The sequence below is a fragment of the Seriola aureovittata genome, chromosome 9 (assembly GCF_021018895.1).
Source record: "Seriola aureovittata isolate HTS-2021-v1 ecotype China chromosome 9, ASM2101889v1, whole genome shotgun sequence".
Taxonomy (NCBI): domain Eukaryota; kingdom Metazoa; phylum Chordata; class Actinopteri; order Carangiformes; family Carangidae; genus Seriola; species Seriola aureovittata.
The window spans coordinates 15,626,004-15,643,593 of record NC_079372.1 but is presented as its reverse complement, the minus strand read 5'-3'; the positions used below and the strand labels follow the sequence as shown (position 1 = coordinate 15,643,593).

Sequence of the window (17,590 nt, the reverse complement as noted above, 5' to 3'; positions counted from 1 at the left end):
TGGTCGTGTACTAGTATTTTGTACCTGTACTCTCAGAGATTCCTGTGGCCACCGTCACCCCCGTTGGACCTGTGCGCGTCAGAGTGGGCGAACCCATTAACCTGGAATGCCAGGCGTCAGGAGAGCCACGCCCCTCAGTGTCGTGGCACCGGCTGGACAGCAACCGTAAGACCATGCTGAGCAGCCCTGTACCCATGGAGTCCAATGCAGTCATGCAGGTACTGATCATGTTGTGTTGTTGCTTCTGTGTTGCTATTTAAAGACTCGTATTCAAACTCGGTCGTTGAAATCAGACTTTTTTTTTTTGGTTTTGTTTGTTTTGTATCTTGATAGTGAAATATATCCATTTTCCTCTTGTGCAGATACTCGTGGCACGTCCAGAAGACAGTGGCACGTACGTGTGCACAGCTCGCAACAATGAGGGCTCTACGGAGACCAACATAGAGGTGGTTGTTGAGGGAGGCTCTCAAGTTCCATCAGTGCCCAGAGGCTCCGTTCCTGAGCCGCTGATGATTGTGGTGGAGGGACAGACTGCGACACTGCGCTGCGAGGCCCACGGTAATGACTGAGAAAAATGTCATTTGAGTTCACTTGAATGTGTTATGTTTTGTCTTCCTGTGTCAGTTTTTCATGTCGCGTCACTTCACTGTATGAAAGAGAAACATCTTTATTGTAAATGAAAGTCAGAAACTGGCTTTTCAAAATGAGCCGAGCCAAGGATTTATGTTTTGCTCTCCACTTTGCTTCTGTAGGTTTCCCCTCACCAAAAATCACCTGGTCCAAGCTGCGGTCTCCTCTGCCTTGGAGACACAAGGTGGTGAACAACAGCTTGGTGCTGCCCAACGTGGGCCGGCAAGACTCTGGAGAATACATCTGCAGTGCCACCAACAACATGGGCACCACTGACGTCACCATCATGCTAGATGTAGAAAGTGAGTGTTGTTGTTTTTTTACATTAAAAAAAAAAAAAAAAATGTATTCAGCTTTATTATTTTTAAATGTAGTATCCACTGAATGGAAATTCCTTCTTCATGTTTCATGTTGCTCCCAAGAAAACAAATAAACCCAATGATTTTTTTCCTCCTATCTTTAGCTCTTCCTTATGCCACATCTGTGCCTGATGATGTGGCTGTGCGCGTCGGCGAGGTGATCAGGTTGCAGTGCCTGGCCCACGGCACTCCTCCTTTAACCTACACTTGGACCAAGCTGGATGGAAACCTGTCCCCGAGGGCTCAGGTTAGCGGCGGGGATCTCCAGATCAACCTGGCCGCTGCCGAGGATGCCGGGAGCTACAAGTGTGTGGCCAGCAACAAAGTGGGCAACAGTGAAGTGGTCGCCAAAGTCACAGTCAGATGTGAGTTTGCTGATAATATGATGATTCGACAAGGTTTAACATGTCATAGAGATAGCTGGCAAATGTGTCAGAGCATCTAAAGATCCATGAAGGAGTGTGCGCAGTGATATTCCTGCACCTCAACAAGAAGAACTAAAATACATCTCCGTCGTTCCCCTCTGTAGCTCCTCTGGCGGTGCGTGTGTCACCCCAGGTTGAGGTGAAGGCCCAGGGCAGCGCTGTGGAGTTTACCTGCTCAGCGGCAGGTGGAATAGAAACCAAAATTGAGTGGCTGAAAGAAGGAGGCGCCCTGCCGCCAAACCACCACATCAAGGATGGAGTGCTCAGGTGACTCATGAGGCTCTGTGCTGGGTTGTTGGAAATAGGCAACAGTACAAGACAAAAACAGCTCTGAATGTTTGGATATGTATGATATTTAAGGATCAAATGCATCAAACACAAGTTGTATTTACAGCTGTAAATCTTTAGAAATTAGTTACAATATTTTATATCTATCTTTAATATATACTAATCTTTTTTTTAATGCTAAATTATTTGAGCACGGTGGCTTTTAGCAAATGCTACTCAAATAGGAGTAAATAGCACTTTTGTAACGGACTATTTTCAGCTGCGGATTTGGCGAGCTAGCAAGTATTTAGCAGCCGGACGGTTGGTGACCGTTGGGTCAACTCAAAATAAACTACAGTGACTAAACATGTCATCCGGTGCAACAGTGAGACTCACTTATGGGTTTTTAATAGGTGTTGGACAACAATGAAAGTCTATGGCCCCAGAGGAATAAGCTATATCAGGCTTCGGCTACACAGAGAGTACTTGTTTGGAGGATACATTTATTGTTGGTTTTGGTCTTTTCATGGACTTTTTTGGCCATAAAAATGTAGAATATTACCAGACTTATCCTTTAAATGGGTTAAAACATTTAAATCTACTAATAAAATTCCTTAAATGTGTAATATGTGAAGTAAAAACTGAACCATGACTTGTATTCATGTGTAATTTAATGTCTCTCCGTAGGATTGAGAACCTTGAGCAGAGCAATGAAGGTGTTTATATCTGCAGAGCGAGCAGTGTGTATGGTCAGGCCCAGGACACTGCCAGACTGACCATCCAAGGTCTGTAGAATTTACTGCAAATATAGTAATGTATATACAACTTAATCAAACACAAGATAACTCCTTCCTGTTTTTGTCACATTTCTCTTGTTTTCCCCACAGCCCTGCCAAAGGTGATGATCAACGTGCGTACCTCGGTGCAGACCGTGATGATTGGGAACTCTGTGGAGTTTGAATGCCAGGCTGTCGGTGACCCGGAGCCCACCGTCAAATGGAGTAAAGTAGGCGGGGCTTTGCCAACTCACATCATGGTGAAAGGCGGCATGCTGAAGATCGATCAAGTGACGGAGGCCGACGCTGGGCAATACCGCTGTACCGCCACCAATGACGTAGGCTCAGTACAGTCCCAAGTGGTCCTTAACGTTCAGTGTGAGTAATCCTTAAAACCGTCCACAAATGCGCTTGCCCAGACACACTGATCTCTTGTCACTATCCTCGTTGAAAATCCTTTGCCTCTTTGCACAGCCCTTCCTCAAATCGCTGCACTGCCAGAAACAAAAGAGGTGACAGTCGGGTCTGATGCAGTCTTGCCCTGTGTGGCCTCAGGATATCCTGTGCCTGAAATCAAATGGTCCAAGGTAAACCACAGTCTAGGAATTCCTTGTAGAACTTTTTTAAATTTGTAGAACTGTTAACTGTCTATAGTCCAAATGCTTGCCAATTCATCTGGCTTGAAGAGAGTAAACATTTTGCTGATGCTGATTGTGTTTACTGTGTCTATTTCTTCATCTAGCTGGAAGGAGAGCTTCCTCCCAAGTGTTTCCAGGAGGTCAACGTGCTGACGGTCCCTCGCATCACCCATGACGATTCTGGGACATACGTCTGCACCGCCTCCAACAAACAGGGCAAAGTGGAAGCCTTTACTACACTTATGGTTCATGGTTAGTATGCGGAGTGGACAGCACAGTAGGAACGGAGGTTTTAAGTAGGAACTACATATTTCTCTGAATTTAACCATGAGATTGTTTGCTTTTTCAGAGAGAGTGATGCCGTACTTTGCCCAGGAACCCTTGTCTTACCTCACCCTGCCCACCATCAAAAATGCCTACAAGGCTTTCAGCATTAAGATCAACTTTAGACCAGACAATGTTGATGGTAAGGAAGCACACCCTTAAATCTTCTTGACAGTTTAATTGTACATTCTACTATGTTGAATCTTGCAGTGCAGTAATCTATATGTCATATTTCCTCATGTATAATTTTTACTGCGTCTTGTGTCCCCTCCCCTCTCTCCCTCACCTCTCCCTCTCACCCACGTGGTGGGAAGGTCTCATATTGTACGCTGGTGAGTCTCAGTGCTTGAGAACCACAAGGAGCTCAAGGCTGATGTTGGCAGTGCTGCTTTCTTTTTGGCTGCATCAGACTTTCACATAATGCATCCAGCTCAGAGCAGATTTAGGGGCTGTGAAAGAGATGCAGTGTGGTGCATGGCCTACGTTTTTTTTTTACTGTACAGGCTGTTCGGTCATGATCACAAAGTCACTTTTAGGAGTATTACAGTCATCGGCTTAATAAAAGCTTGGTTATAAATCTCCTTTTACTTCGTACCCTACTTTATCAGCTTCTGCGCTGCCTAGGGAGCAGAACTGCTGCTTCGAATCAAAGCCCATATACTATGCTACAACTATATAAATGCAATGCTACACACGTGTCTTATTTAAGCTTCAGTACAGTTCCAAGTGAGCGAGAGGAAACACAAATAGCCTTTGCAAGTAGTAATTGGCTTTTCTATTTTTTTCTAACCTACCCGCAGTTTGTGGAGACATTAGAGCAAAATAGAAAAGAAACAAAGGAAAATATATGGCTGTTATTCTTTATATTAACAGTTTAATATTTTTCTTTGACTCACAACTTATCTGTGACTGTTTGGATTTTTGCCACTCAGTCCATCAGGTAACAAACTGCAGAAAAAAGCTACAAATTCATTGCAAAAGCTATTTGACTTGATGATATTAATTTAAAGGTCTGACACAAATATGTGCAGCACATCCCGGGTAATCTTACTTACACTTCAAATCAACTGTGTTGCACATTTATGCAGACTGCTTTCTCTCTCGTGATCAGAGCTAGAAATAGACAAATAGATGTGAAAGAGGGCATGTTCCCACTTCCCCGTGAGCCTGTGTGGCTCGTGTAAGCATGTAAATATCCAGCATGTGGAGAAAGAAAAGCGAGGACTAGTAGTATAAATCTAACTGGTTGCACTTGGCAGCCCAATGGTCGGATAGCAGGTTATAATCTGGCTTCGGTTGGCTTTAAACCTGCCTCGCCATAGCATGCTGCTTTACCGTTAAAGATTTTATCTTGTATGTTAATGACTCCATTACAAGCAATGTCCATCGTAACAAGTCACTTCCACTTATAAATATATATATATCCATATATTTCTATATAGTGTAAAATATTGATTTTCTTGAGTGACAAATTCTACCACTGGGATCAAATGATTAGTTCATGAATGTTAGAAAAATCAGTTGCATTGTCTTGTGACAAAAAGAAAACTTGTGGAAGATTCTGCTTGATTACTATAATAAAACTGGCAGATTTATTGAGTTGTTAAGATGGATATTATTGTATGGTGATCTAGGATCACATTCGTAGTAGTTCTCACTAACCCTGTTTTTTTGGTGTAGGTATGATCCTCTACAATGGCCAGAGGAGGACCACAGGAGCCGACTTTATCTCTCTGGGACTTGTGGGTGGTCGCTTGGAGTTCAGGTCGGTTTATACTTTATATTCTTTAAAGTTCTAAATGACTTGTATATACAAAAAATGAAAAAGTGAAAATACAGCATCATGAAGCCTGTCGATGATCATCATTTTTAAAAATCTGTTGTGTTGTCTCAGGTTTGACGTGGGCTCCGGCATGGCCAGTATACGTGACCCCAACCCTATCAAACTGGGAGAGTTTCACACCGTCGAGCTCTATCGCAACCACACCCTGGGCTACATTATTGTAGATGGAGGGGAGCCCATCAACGGCAGCTCACAGGTACTTACGTAACTCCTTCTCCCACCCATTTGTGTTTCATGAACTCAGTGATTCATACAGTAAATGCTCATTTCCTCTCCTCAGGGCAAGTTCCAGGGTCTGGATCTGAATGAGGAGCTGCATGTGGGTGGATACCCTAACTACACACTCCTCGCCAAAACCGCTGGCATTAAGACCGGGTTTGTTGGTAAGACGTCACTCAGAAAGGATAGAAATATAGTATAGAGAAAACATTTTTTTCTGAGTGTGCTGAATTGTCATCGCTGAATATTGGTACTGTGCAGGCTGTATCCGTCAGCTAGTCATCCAGGGTGAGGAAGTCATCTTCAAAGATCTGGACCGCAGCTCTACTGGCGTCAGCAACTGTCCCACCTGCAAAGATCACCCATGCCAGGTCAGTTACATCCATCCACTCGATGTATTTGTAGTGACTGGTCTGTGTTTAATTCCTTAATATCAATAAGATTTCTCTCATGTAATTCAGAATGGCGGCAGGTGTGAGGACTCGGATGCCAGCTTGTATAAGTGCAGCTGCCCCAGAGGATTCACCGGAAGCAACTGCCAGCACCACTCATCCCTGCACTGTCACTCAGGTACATGTGAATCTCCACAGCCAAATTAAAGTAATTACAGGGTAGCTTTATACCAGTAGATAAGAGAAACGGTCTCTTGACCTTTTGTTACCTGAATCACCACAACAGAGGCCTGCGGACCGGACGCCACTTGCATCAATCGCCTGAATGGCCTGGGCTACGACTGCCGCTGCCATCTTGGCAAGTTCGGAAACAAATGCATGGATGGTAAGACAGGAAATCAATAACCCTCACCTCCCATAAACATGACATAGTTTTAGGTATTTTCCAGCTCTTATGTCCTGTTAATATTCCTCAACAAACTAAATCTTGATGCATTTTCCTCCTCCTTTGCCCTTACTAGGAGAACTGGTGACCACTCCACTGTTTGATGGGGAGGAGTCATACATAGCCTATCCCCCTTTGACCAACATCCACGATGACCTGCGTGTTGAGTTGGAGTTCAAGCCGGTGGATAGAGACGGCCTGATGTTCTTCTGTGGTGGGAAGAAAATGAAGGTGGAGGACTTTGTCGCCATCTCCATGGTGGACGGACATGTGGAATTCAGATATGAACTGGGCACAGGTGAAGTTGACTATAACTGTGCAAAACTGAATTTCTCTACATCTAACCCTAGTACAACTACATCCCTGTTTGTTAGGTAAATTGTCAGAGCAAGTAAAATATCTGTTGACCTATCTTCATTTTCAGGCCAAGCGATCCTTCTCAGTGCTGAGCCAGTCTCTCTGGGCCAGTGGCACAGAGTCGTGGCCGAGCGGAACAAGAGGGCCGGCCACCTGAGGGTCGACCAAGGCCAAGTGGAGAGGAAGACATCTCCAGGAAAAGCCCAGGGCCTTAATATCCACACCCCCATGTACCTGGGAGGAGTCCCCAACATGGACATCCTGCCTAAGCCTGCAAATGTCAGCGAATTGTTTCAGGGATGTATAGGAGAGGTGAGATCTCTCTGTGCTAAAAAAAAAAGGAAATAAAACAAAAGGTTATAAACGTTTTCTTGTAGCCTGTAGCTTAAACTTGTCTCCTTTGCTGCCCGCTTAGGTTTCTATCAACAACAAGAAGGTGGATCTGTCCTACAGCTTTACAGAAAGCAGATCTATCCGCAAGTGTGTGGACAACAGCCCCTGCGACCGCCGGCCCTGTCTGAACGGTGGTCACTGCATGTCGAGTGCTGAGTATGAGTACCAGTGCCTCTGTAGGGATGGATTTGAAGGTTAGTGCTCGAAGTCCTGGTGGCATTTGCGACTATAATAATTCTGCAACATTCTGTATACTGGTGAATTTTGGCAGATTTTTCACTTCATTTTTCGAGCTGTATTTACCCAAGATGACCTCCTCTATGACAAACTGTTCAAATCAACTTCTTTTTGCATGTGGATGCATTGTGACATAAAACATGATGAAAAAAAAATCTCAGTAATTTTCAGTTAAAATTGGTAAAAAGCCAAAAACAATCTCCAAACCCCTATGAACTCACCCTGCCTTTGGTGTGAACTTGACCCTTGACCTTTCACCCCTGAGCCATGACTGGTATGTGACCCTGCAGGTGAGCGGTGCGAGGTGGTGAAAGATGTGTGCCAGAACAACCTTCAGTGCCAGAATGGCGGCAGCTGTGTCGACGGTCAGTGTGTGTGTGCACATGGCTACACAGGCCTGAACTGTGAAGAAAGTAAGTATTGCTTATGATCATTACCATGTGTACCAAAACCCAAATTTATAATGACCCAATGTCAGTAGCAGCCAGTTAGTCTAAAAGCAAAGCATATGTGTCCTCGTAGTACACGTTACTTAGAGCATACACCTGCTGTAGACAAAGATATTCATCTTCAAAGCAGAAACACTGCACATAAAGCCAGAAACAAACCCATACGACTCACATTCTCCACAGTATGAAGCCCCTCTTACATCAAACAGTTCACTCCCAGCATGGCAGTGCATGCTGGGAGGGTTAACCCTAAGTGATTACTTGTGTCTTACCCCTGCGCTCTCATGGCTATATCCTGCACATACAGGCCAGGTCTCCAGCTTCCCCGAGGCCCTGTGGAATTTGGAAGTTAGCGAGGCAAATGGTACAGTATCCTAACATTCAGTCTGCCTGACACGACCGTGACTAACAGGGGCTGAAGGGGCCTCGTGTACCTTCCGAGCTCAACCTGATCTGTCTATCGCCTAACACGTGTTCGCGCATAAACGCAAAAAACCAAACATGCGTCTGTACTCAACTGGCAACTGAGGCTCTTGTGCCCTCTGGAAAGTTGGGAGAGGGGAATTCTGCATCTATACTAAAAGGTAATAGGATGATAGACTGCAGTTGGGAGATCAACTGATTTCTTCTTCCTGTTTTTGGACCCATGACACCATATCACCATATTAAAACTGGAAATGCTAGAATGTGGAATTCCCCTTGTTTTCCTTTTCCCTATCATTACGTCAATGCCCGTAAGATGGCTACTCACAACATAAAATCTTTTTTTTCCGTCTACTTCAAAACTGCCTGTCTATACAACAAGAACAAAACTCACAGAAACTGTCCCAAGTCAGAACATTAAATCTGCTCTATGTCAACACATTTGTGCTGTTACTAACAACTTCAAGTGTCTGTTGAAACCACAGTGTGGTGGTTGTTTGGGTGAGTTGAGATGTGTTTCAAGCATATTTTCTACTTAATGTGTTATTTGTGCATGGAGTCACGGTTCATGAGTTCAGTCCCATCTCTGCGGAAGGTCAGAGATGGTGTGGAGTGTGAGGAGAATGACAAATAACTTGCTCATGTGTTGGTGAGGACTGTCGAATGAGACTGCATCATGCAGTTTAGTTGTACTGGGGATTTTTTTTTGTATTGAAATTTAGGATTATGATGTATGTATGTATTTAAAGTGAAACTATTAGACTTTTGAGAGAAGAAATAATATAATCTTACATTTACAAATGGGAATTTAATTTCTAAGCAATAAAACACACCTTTGCTCATTTCAGTACATTCAAAGGTTTTGCTGTTACAGGCTTACTTGGTGTGATATAACCACTAGCTTAAAGTAGGTAACGTTAGCAAACTTTAGACCCAACTTTGTAACCCAACACTTAACTGACTTAGTTTGCGGACTTTATAGTCTTTCTTTATTTGTGCTACTGCAATGCTATGTTTTAGCATGTCACAGTTTAACTTTGCACATATTTTATCAAAAAATTAAAACAATCTCTGACATGCTAAATTTTTATCTGTGACATGCTGAAATTGTAACAGTAGCACAAGCACAGAGTAATAAGGTCAGCAAAAAAAAAAAATCAGTAATACCATCTACACAGCAATGTCTATCGAAAGTTCTTTGCTAACATTAGCTAACATTAACCACAAGCAACTGGTCATAAAAGACCAAATGAGCCTGTAGCAGCAAAATTTCTAAGTGTATTTCACTGAGCATGTATGTATGTATTTCTTAAGAATTCAACTTTTTATTTGTAAGAGTAAGAATATTTTATTTGTTCTTTCAAAAGTTACATAGTTCCACACCACCAACAAATTGAAGACAATTCTGGTGTCAGTGAAAGAATACTTCTTTTTGTTAATGAATGCTGTCTAACCAAGCCTGTCTTACCAGGGTTTCTTCCATGCTTTCGCCACTGGAGGGCACCATAACAGTGAGGATGAAAGTTCACAGCAGCCTTACTATAATCTGAATACTGTTTTAATTTGTATTTTACTGCATTTTTTTTTGTAGATTCACCCTACCAATATGCAGCTCATTTCCACAATGATGGATACATTGCCCTTCCTAAATCCATTTTCCCGAGAAGGCAAGTGCAGTTTGCTTTTCAACATTGTTTTGCTCTTATAATTTGTGTATTATTAGGAGTTAATACCTCAAAAGTAACATTAGTGTTATTTTTTACTTATTTGTTATTTTTTTCTTTCAGTGCCCATGACTCACCAGAGACCATCGAACTGGAGATCAACACTGGCTCCTCTGAGGGTCTGATCTTATGGCAGGGAGTGGTAAGTCCTGGTCCTGCTCATGTCTTTAGACTTATCTATAGGACTGAGCCATGGTTTAATCCAAATCTTAAACCTAATACTCACATATCCCTCCCTTCCACCTCTTAATCCTCACCCAAACTTTGCTACTGCACATCAACACTCTTAACCATCACCACTACCTCAACTGTGAAGAAGTGACACTCATTAATGTTCTCATAACATTCAATGCGACTTTCAGACTTACACGTCAACATCAATACATCACTGAAACAATACTGCATTTTCTTTCATTTCCATGTTTCACTGGCTGTCGAGCAGCATTCCCCATCACACTGTCTAATTCATACTTGTGCCGCTCAGGCTGTGACTTTGTTGGGCATGTTGGCTGCAAGCCTGGCTCTATCTGACACCACTAAATAAGTGCATGTTGCTTCTCTAACTCATCCTCCGTTTTCCTCAGGAGACCAATGGCGCACGCAATTTGCGAAAGGTGCATGCTAGTAAAAAGGTATCGACTCATACACAAGACACTCTTTATTTATTTGGCATGTCTCATAACGTGCATTTTCAAGAAAAGAACATGTATGCTTGAACAGTTGTACTTGATTTGAAATACATGATGAAATAAAAAGGTATCTGTGTTTGTATTGCACGATGTGCATCATGGCTTCTTTGTCATTGTTATTTTGCATGGAAGACTTTATGTCACACTTATACACATACTGTTGGGAACGATCTGACTTCAGTAAATAATGCTTGCTTTTGTAGCACTTGATGTGGAATATTACCACAAAGCAGCTGGTCATTGGTCAATAGTTATAATATGCAGACACGCAGCATCTTTTTCCTCTGCTGACTAAACATGTTTATTTCCAGGAACTCGGAGAACACGGCAGAGGCAAGGACTTCATTAGTCTCGGCTTGCAGAACGGACATCTTGTTTTTAGGTGACTTACCCCTGTAATTCTGAGGTTCTGTTGATATCTGGATGAATATTATTTTCAGCTTAAATTCATGTTGTAGTAATGCTCATGATTTGTACAATATCCAGTTACCAGCTGGGCAGCGGAGAGGCACAGATCTTGTCCCAGAGGTCTATCAACGATGGGAAATGGCACAAGATCACAGCAGTCAGGTATGATTATATATTATATCCTGCAGTCCTTTGATTTCACAGTGTATATACAAACATTTATGTTTGTTGGAACTTTAGGTGAGATTTCAGATGATTAAGTGTTATAACCAGAAAAGTGCGAACAGGTGACCAACGTTGTGCAGTGATTTTTTAAATATTTGTGCATTTACATCCATATTACAATTATTTACAACAACAGAAGCAGGCATGATGCTCATTGTGCTGGATTACTGAATGGAAAACAGGAAAAACACATCATCAGAATACCCCAGTATGCTTTGAGATATTGTCAGAAGTAATGCAAACTACATACTGCTATAGTTCTTTTTATTTCTTTATTTTAATTCTTATTATGAAACAATGTGCCATACAAGCATGAAATTCCATAAGAGCTGCTTGGATTTATGTTGTCTGTTTTTCCTCTGGCATATCAAATACAATATCAGATATCAGATAATTTTTTTTCACAGCAAACATTTTCACCTGTCAAAGCAGGAAAAGCAAAGCTGGAAATGTCATTAAATACAAATATGCTTTTCTTGCTATGACATTAACATGTAGTGTCAACTATTTCCTGGGTAACGTGTATTTAGTTCTTTTGTTGACTTGTGCTGTTTTTTTTTTCGTAGAACTGGAAAAGATGGATATATCCAGATTGATGGAGGAGCCGCACTACATGGACAGTCTAAAGGCAAGAGCCTCATGGTCAACACCAAAGGCAGTATATACCTTGGTGAGTAGAGTGAAAGTTTGGAGTCCAGAAACAGACAAAATTTAGTTGTCACAATTAAGTCAAAAATATATATGAAAATACTGATAAGTAATATTGTTAGTTAGATGATAAATAGTTGAATTAAATAAATAATAAATACAAAGCGTACATTATTTTCCTTTAACAAAAAAGTTACATCAGTAGAGCAATATGTGGGGCTATCAGCCATTACACTTAATGTTAATCATCCATATACTGCCCTGCATGCTATACAGTGTATTGCTTGCTTTAACACTGTACAGAAGTGTTATTATAACAACAGGCCACGTTATTGTGTTCGAACAAGCACAGTTTGTTCTTAGAAGATTGGTTGTTTTTTTGTTTTGTGAAATGCAACAAAGTTTTGTGATGTTGTTATTACAAGAAAACATTCTTGAGCCGCTCCCATATACCACATATCCACAACGTCATATCCCCCCTTTTCCCGTCTTCTCCTTCCCTCCGTATTTCCTGTCTGTACTGTATTTCTACTGCCACAATCAAATGAAAGCAAAAACAAAAGTTAAAAAAGAGAAAAATTTAAGTTTCCAGTAATAATGATAAAATATGTCATAATTAGATGAAAAATGTTATAACGTTAAAAGGATCTTGTAAAAACAAGTGTCTCATTGTAACTAGACACACAGCAAATTGTCGCTGGTCTATTTGGAAGTTCACGGACACCATTTTGAAGGTGGTCATAACATTGGCTTCATATTCAAGTGCAGTTAGCCATGTGATGTATTCAGTTATACTGCTTTGTCAGTGTAATAGCTTCAGAACAAATTAAAAGAGTTTCTCACTATAGAAAATGAAATGTAATATCTTATTGTACATTCTTAGTTATCTCAGTCATTTATTTAGTCTAAAACCTGTTCTGTAGGTCCAAATGTCTAAAGAAAAATTCTATTACTACATGTTTATTGTGTGTGTGTGTGTGTGTGTGTGTGTGTGTGTGTGTGTGTGTGTGTGTGTGTGTTCTCATGTGACAGGTGGAGCCCCAGACATGGCTGCTATGACGGGAGGCAAGTTTTTGTCAGGAATGACGGGCTGCGTGAGGAACCTGACGCTGATGAACGCCCGGCCGGGCCAGCAGCCGGCCCAGGCCATCGACCTGCAATCCCACGCAGCCCACGGCATCAACGTGCAGCCGTGCTCTTCATAGACCGCAGCACACACGCCAACACACACACACACACACACACACAAACACCCATACACACACATGCACACGCAGAGACTATGGAGTGATGTCACACACACACACACACACACACACACACACACACAGCAGACTCACACAGAGAGACTTATACACATAGAGCCTGACAAACTTGGTGCTTTGCTGCTACCAAAAAAATAACAAAAAAAACAAACAAAAACAAGATGACACAACAGGATTCGTTTCTCTGTGTGCAGTAAAACCAAAAAAGAGAGAAAAATTGAAACGATATTAACAAGTCTTCTCTTCCTCAGTGTTGTATTCTCAATGAAGGACTATTAACACAGGAGAACCAGTACAGTTTACATACTTCCAGCAGTAGTTTTAGTCATGAGAAGAGTAAGAGTAAAACATATTAGGCCTTCTACGATGGGTCAGATCCTATGGAGTTGGAGATGTTTTTACAGCACTGAATTTTTATTTATATACATATGAATATATATATTATATTTGTGGGGGAAAACATGCAAACTAACCATAACTGCTCTTCAACTTTCCTAGAGTTTATTCTGGGTTCTAATACTGTGTGTCCAGGGCTTTTTTTAATAGGCCTAACTGTATTAATACTTGAAGACGTTTAGGCCTTCTTTCTTCACTTCTGTAGAGGAACTTTTTTTTTTTTTGCGCGAGCATGCTTACAGTCTTTTGGGAGAGGAGCATACACACACACAGTCACGGTCACATGCAGCTTCAGTACACAACTCAGGTCGTTAAAATACACGTTAATTACCGCAAATGTTACACAAGTGCTGCTGCTTTAACTCGGCTGAATTGTTCCGCTTCACACGACACTCGCAGCGCCGGTGTGTCTTCTGTGTCTGTATTTGTTCTCTTTTTTTACGAAAAAGAAAGAAACCTTGGTGCTAACGTCAGACATGAAGATACAGCACATAGTCATATACAGGTTGCCTGTCTGCCTTGTTTTTTTGGGGGTTTTTTTTGTATTTGGTTACTTTAGATTAAGAAAACTCTCTAAAAAAGGTCTCCACTAGTGTCACATTTGTTAATATGCATGGCATTTGAGGTTGAGTTTATGATGATACGGCATGATTTGTTGCCTCCACAGCCTTATATGATTGAGTAGATCTCAAAAAAGCAAGAGAAAGGTGTAATTTTTTTTAATGTGTGGTTGTTGAAGATATTGTTTCATGTGTAAAACTGCCAGTCAGGTAGATATCTGTATCAACTGAGAATGAGTGTGTTTGCTATGAGTAAATTTGCTCGTTATGTATGTCTCAGCCCTTTCCATTTCTCACAGGTTACTCTACTTTAAGCCCCAATATGGAGTCAGGTGTGTGTGTGTGTGTGTGTGGTGTGTGTGTGTGTGTGTGTGTGTGTGTGTGTGCGCGCGCGCGCACATGCATGCGCGCTTTTGTCATTATCCATTTCCTCAGGAGGTTCAATCCAGAACTGCCTCAAGATGTAACTTCATTTTCAGGTTTGGTAGCTTTAGTGACAATTCAGGAAGCTATAAAACTCTGAAGGCTCCGTGGTTCTGTAGGTTGTTTTCTCTGCAGCAGGACACAGTTGTAATAATAAAAAAGTGTTAAGTCATGTGGGGGGCGCAGTCGAAGCCTCCAGTTAAAAGTGCTGCGACCGGTAGTGTAGCTCAAACAAAGCATGCTCGCCCCCGCCTTTAGTCAACCACACCACAAAAACCACAACGGCACGATCACTTTGGGGTTCAAAAATCTTTTTTTTCCTTCTCATTTTTGTAAGCTTAAAATATTTGTATTAATATCCTTAAAAAATGAGCACTATCCTTTCACCTAGAGTTGCTTCATTTTTTATTTATTTTATGTTTTTTTTTTCTTTTGTTTGTTTTCCTTTTCCTCTTTTTCATGGCTTCTGTTTTTCGACACTTTGATTCTGCTGTTTTAGAACAATCACAGAAGCTTGCTATTTTCTTTCCTCTGGTTATTGTGTATTGCCTCCCACATCCCCTTGTTTTTCCCCTCATGTTTGAATATGCCCCCTCCCCCTCCCCCCCACCTAGTAAGTTCTTTCAGAAATCACCCCAATGAAGTATCATGAAAGGTTCATGTGTAATACCTGACTGGAGCTGCCTGGTCATATGGTTGGAAACTGGTCTTATTATTCACTCGATGAAAGAAGAAAAAAAAAGTCTTAGGCTCCTAATACAATGAATGGGTTATTTATTTACTCAGAATGGTGTCATCATGAACATGTGGATTGAAAAGAGCCAATCCTGTGCTCCATGTTGAGGACACTGAAGCAGAGTAGGGTAGAGTGTGTGCTCCTCGTCGGGGCACCTTTTTGTGTATCTGCTCTTGAACTGGATTTTCATATATACACTGTACACTGATGCTAAGTTGTCAAGAAACTGCCACTGCTTTTTGTTTTCACGCCATTACAAAATATGAAAGGTGCACTTTTAGTAACAATGGCAGTTTTTACTTAGATTTTTTTTTTTTTTTTTTTTTTTTTTAATTTTACTGTTTCACTTCTGAATGGCAGAAAAAAAAAAGCGAATCACTCAGTCAAATGAATGAAACTGTACCAGATGAAATATATTGTCCACGTCAGGACAACCTGACTGTTCCATTTCCAGTGTTGAAAAGACACTCCCCTCACCCTTGGTGTTTCTTAATTAAAAACAAAATTCATGTGCTATTTGTAATCTCGTGAGTTTTCTTTTCTCTAACCGGTATTTACTGTTGTCTGCTCTGCGCTGCGAGGTGGGTTTATATAGAGCATTCTTTGCACCAAATCACATCATTGTTCCCAAATGATCCATTGTGCAGGTAAGCCTTTAACCCGGTCCCTGAAGAGAGGCCGATTACACTTTCTATTTAGAAAGTCAAGACCCAGTGTTCCCATGTCGCGGTTACACCCAAGTTTGCTAAAATAAACCTGTCCAAGGGGTACAGTACTCTCATCTTACAGAGCCTGCTGTATTTATTCAAGTTACCATGGCAGTGGATAAGCAAAACATCAGGTAAAGCGAATGTCAGATAAAACAAGAAGTCTTAAGAAAGAAGAAAAGGTTAAGTAGGTTAACGTGTCAGATGAGTTGTTGGTACTGACGCAAAACTGTGTACATGTGTATTCTGTATTCAGTTATCTAACAGTAGTTTATATTAATAACTTCATGCAGCAGTTATGTAACCAGATTAGAGGGACCACTTTTAGCCACAGGGGGTTGGAAGGGGGTTGGGGGGGGGGGGGGGGGGGGGGGGGCAGGTAGAAATAAATGAATTGTCCCTTTCACACAAGCAAAGTTTACAGAGCCTGACTGACTTCAGAATAAATAATAACATTGAAAAGCTCCTTAGTTTCAGAAGCTAAAGAAAGACATGTTGCGGTCTTTCCTCCTCCCAAAGATATGGATGGAAGCTGATATGTCGGGATCATGTTTTAGTTTTTTTTTCCAGTCATTATTGCACATTTTAACACATGTTCATATGTTTGTTTTATTATGTAGTGCATATTAAGTAGAGCCACACAACGATTAAATCAGTTTCTCATTAAAATCATAAAAAGACATGTTTTGTTGTTTTGTCATGTTTGGATTTTTTTGGCATTCTTATTAATCTGGAGGCAACTTTCTAAAGTCTATAAAAATAACCTATCATTGTTTTCTCAGCTTAGTTTTAGAGACGTCTTGGAGTTTGAAAGGTGCCTGTAAGGCAGGGAGGGTAAGATGCTATCAAATAGCATTATGGGAAGTGTAGGATTCAGTGTTTTTGTAGCTTCACTCATATTATGGACTACAAATAAAGTTATCTGAGCTTTTGCTGCTTCGATTTTCACTACATTTCAAAAAGAATTGTGTATCTTTAAAGTGCGCTAAGTTGCAGGAGTACCCCTTTAATCAAAAGCAACTCTCTTGTTAGCTTGTTGTGCTCATCCCCTCTTTGAAGAAATGTCAGTGCGTCAGATTTCTATCATTCTCCATTTCTCTTTACCGTGAGCTCTGCATTAAAGTCAGAGTAACAAAACACAGTCCTGACTTTTCTCAGATAAGGCCCATAAGCAGTGTTCAAGAAAGCTGCCAGAGTGCAGTATATGTCACACACAGACAGCCAACAGCACTTCACTTACCTCCTTTGTACAACATAGATGAAGTATGTTACGTCTGGGCTGCTGTGTGTCCTTTTATCTAACAGTGACACTAAAATTCACAGTAGAAATAACATCTGATCAGATATGTGTCCAACATTTAGTTCAGTTTGAATATAAAACTGCTGCAACACTTGAATCATTCTTTCTTTTTTTAAGAGATTCAGTTCAGTTAGACAGTGAAAGCCCTGCGGTCACATCTTGTAAGAAGTGCATCACTTCCCTGGGTGTGTTGTGTCACAGTGTCGTGCAGGCAGCAGTTATTTTACAATAATCCTGGTTATTTTACACCTTTCTCTCAGGAACGTTGAACAGCCTCACCAGCCTGAGGCTTTACTGTTTGGCCAACAACGCAATTGTTATCTACAGAAATT

The 17,590-nt window shown here is 41.3% G+C and overlaps 1 protein-coding gene across 12 annotated transcripts in view; it reads left to right on the top strand.

Moving 5' to 3' along the window:
* Positions 1–15,767, top strand: part of hspg2 (heparan sulfate proteoglycan 2) — a 94,301-nt gene extending 78,534 nt beyond the window's left edge. For 7 of the 12 annotated variants that reach the window (XM_056386120.1, XM_056386116.1, XM_056386111.1 and 4 more), the window contains 29 exons: positions 37–218; positions 363–558; positions 753–932; positions 1,094–1,354; positions 1,519–1,681; positions 2,369–2,466; positions 2,569–2,835; positions 2,932–3,044; positions 3,200–3,347; positions 3,445–3,561; positions 3,734–3,751; positions 5,100–5,184; positions 5,314–5,458; positions 5,543–5,645; positions 5,743–5,852; positions 5,943–6,051; positions 6,160–6,258; positions 6,395–6,616; positions 6,743–6,987; positions 7,091–7,262; positions 7,596–7,718; positions 8,062–8,118; positions 9,769–9,844; positions 9,965–10,043; positions 10,486–10,533; positions 10,902–10,972; positions 11,077–11,160; positions 11,790–11,893; positions 12,904–15,767. In XM_056386120.1, coding sequence (XP_056242095.1) covers positions 37–218; positions 363–558; positions 753–932; positions 1,094–1,354; positions 1,519–1,681; positions 2,369–2,466; positions 2,569–2,835; positions 2,932–3,044; positions 3,200–3,347; positions 3,445–3,561; positions 3,734–3,751; positions 5,100–5,184; positions 5,314–5,458; positions 5,543–5,645; positions 5,743–5,852; positions 5,943–6,051; positions 6,160–6,258; positions 6,395–6,616; positions 6,743–6,987; positions 7,091–7,262; positions 7,596–7,718; positions 8,062–8,118; positions 9,769–9,844; positions 9,965–10,043; positions 10,486–10,533; positions 10,902–10,972; positions 11,077–11,160; positions 11,790–11,893; positions 12,904–13,076 — 3,848 coding nt within the window. In that variant the 3' untranslated portion in view covers positions 13,077–15,767. The remainder of the gene's footprint in view (positions 1–36; positions 219–362; positions 559–752; positions 933–1,093; positions 1,355–1,518; positions 1,682–2,368; positions 2,467–2,568; positions 2,836–2,931; positions 3,045–3,199; positions 3,348–3,444; positions 3,562–3,733; positions 3,752–5,099; positions 5,185–5,313; positions 5,459–5,542; positions 5,646–5,742; positions 5,853–5,942; positions 6,052–6,159; positions 6,259–6,394; positions 6,617–6,742; positions 6,988–7,090; positions 7,263–7,595; positions 7,719–8,061; positions 8,119–9,768; positions 9,845–9,964; positions 10,044–10,485; positions 10,534–10,901; positions 10,973–11,076; positions 11,161–11,789; positions 11,894–12,903) is intronic. The other 5 variants (XM_056386121.1, XM_056386117.1, XM_056386110.1 and 2 more) reach the window with 4 other exon arrangements.
* The last annotated feature ends 1,823 nt before the right edge of the window (positions 15,768–17,590 follow it).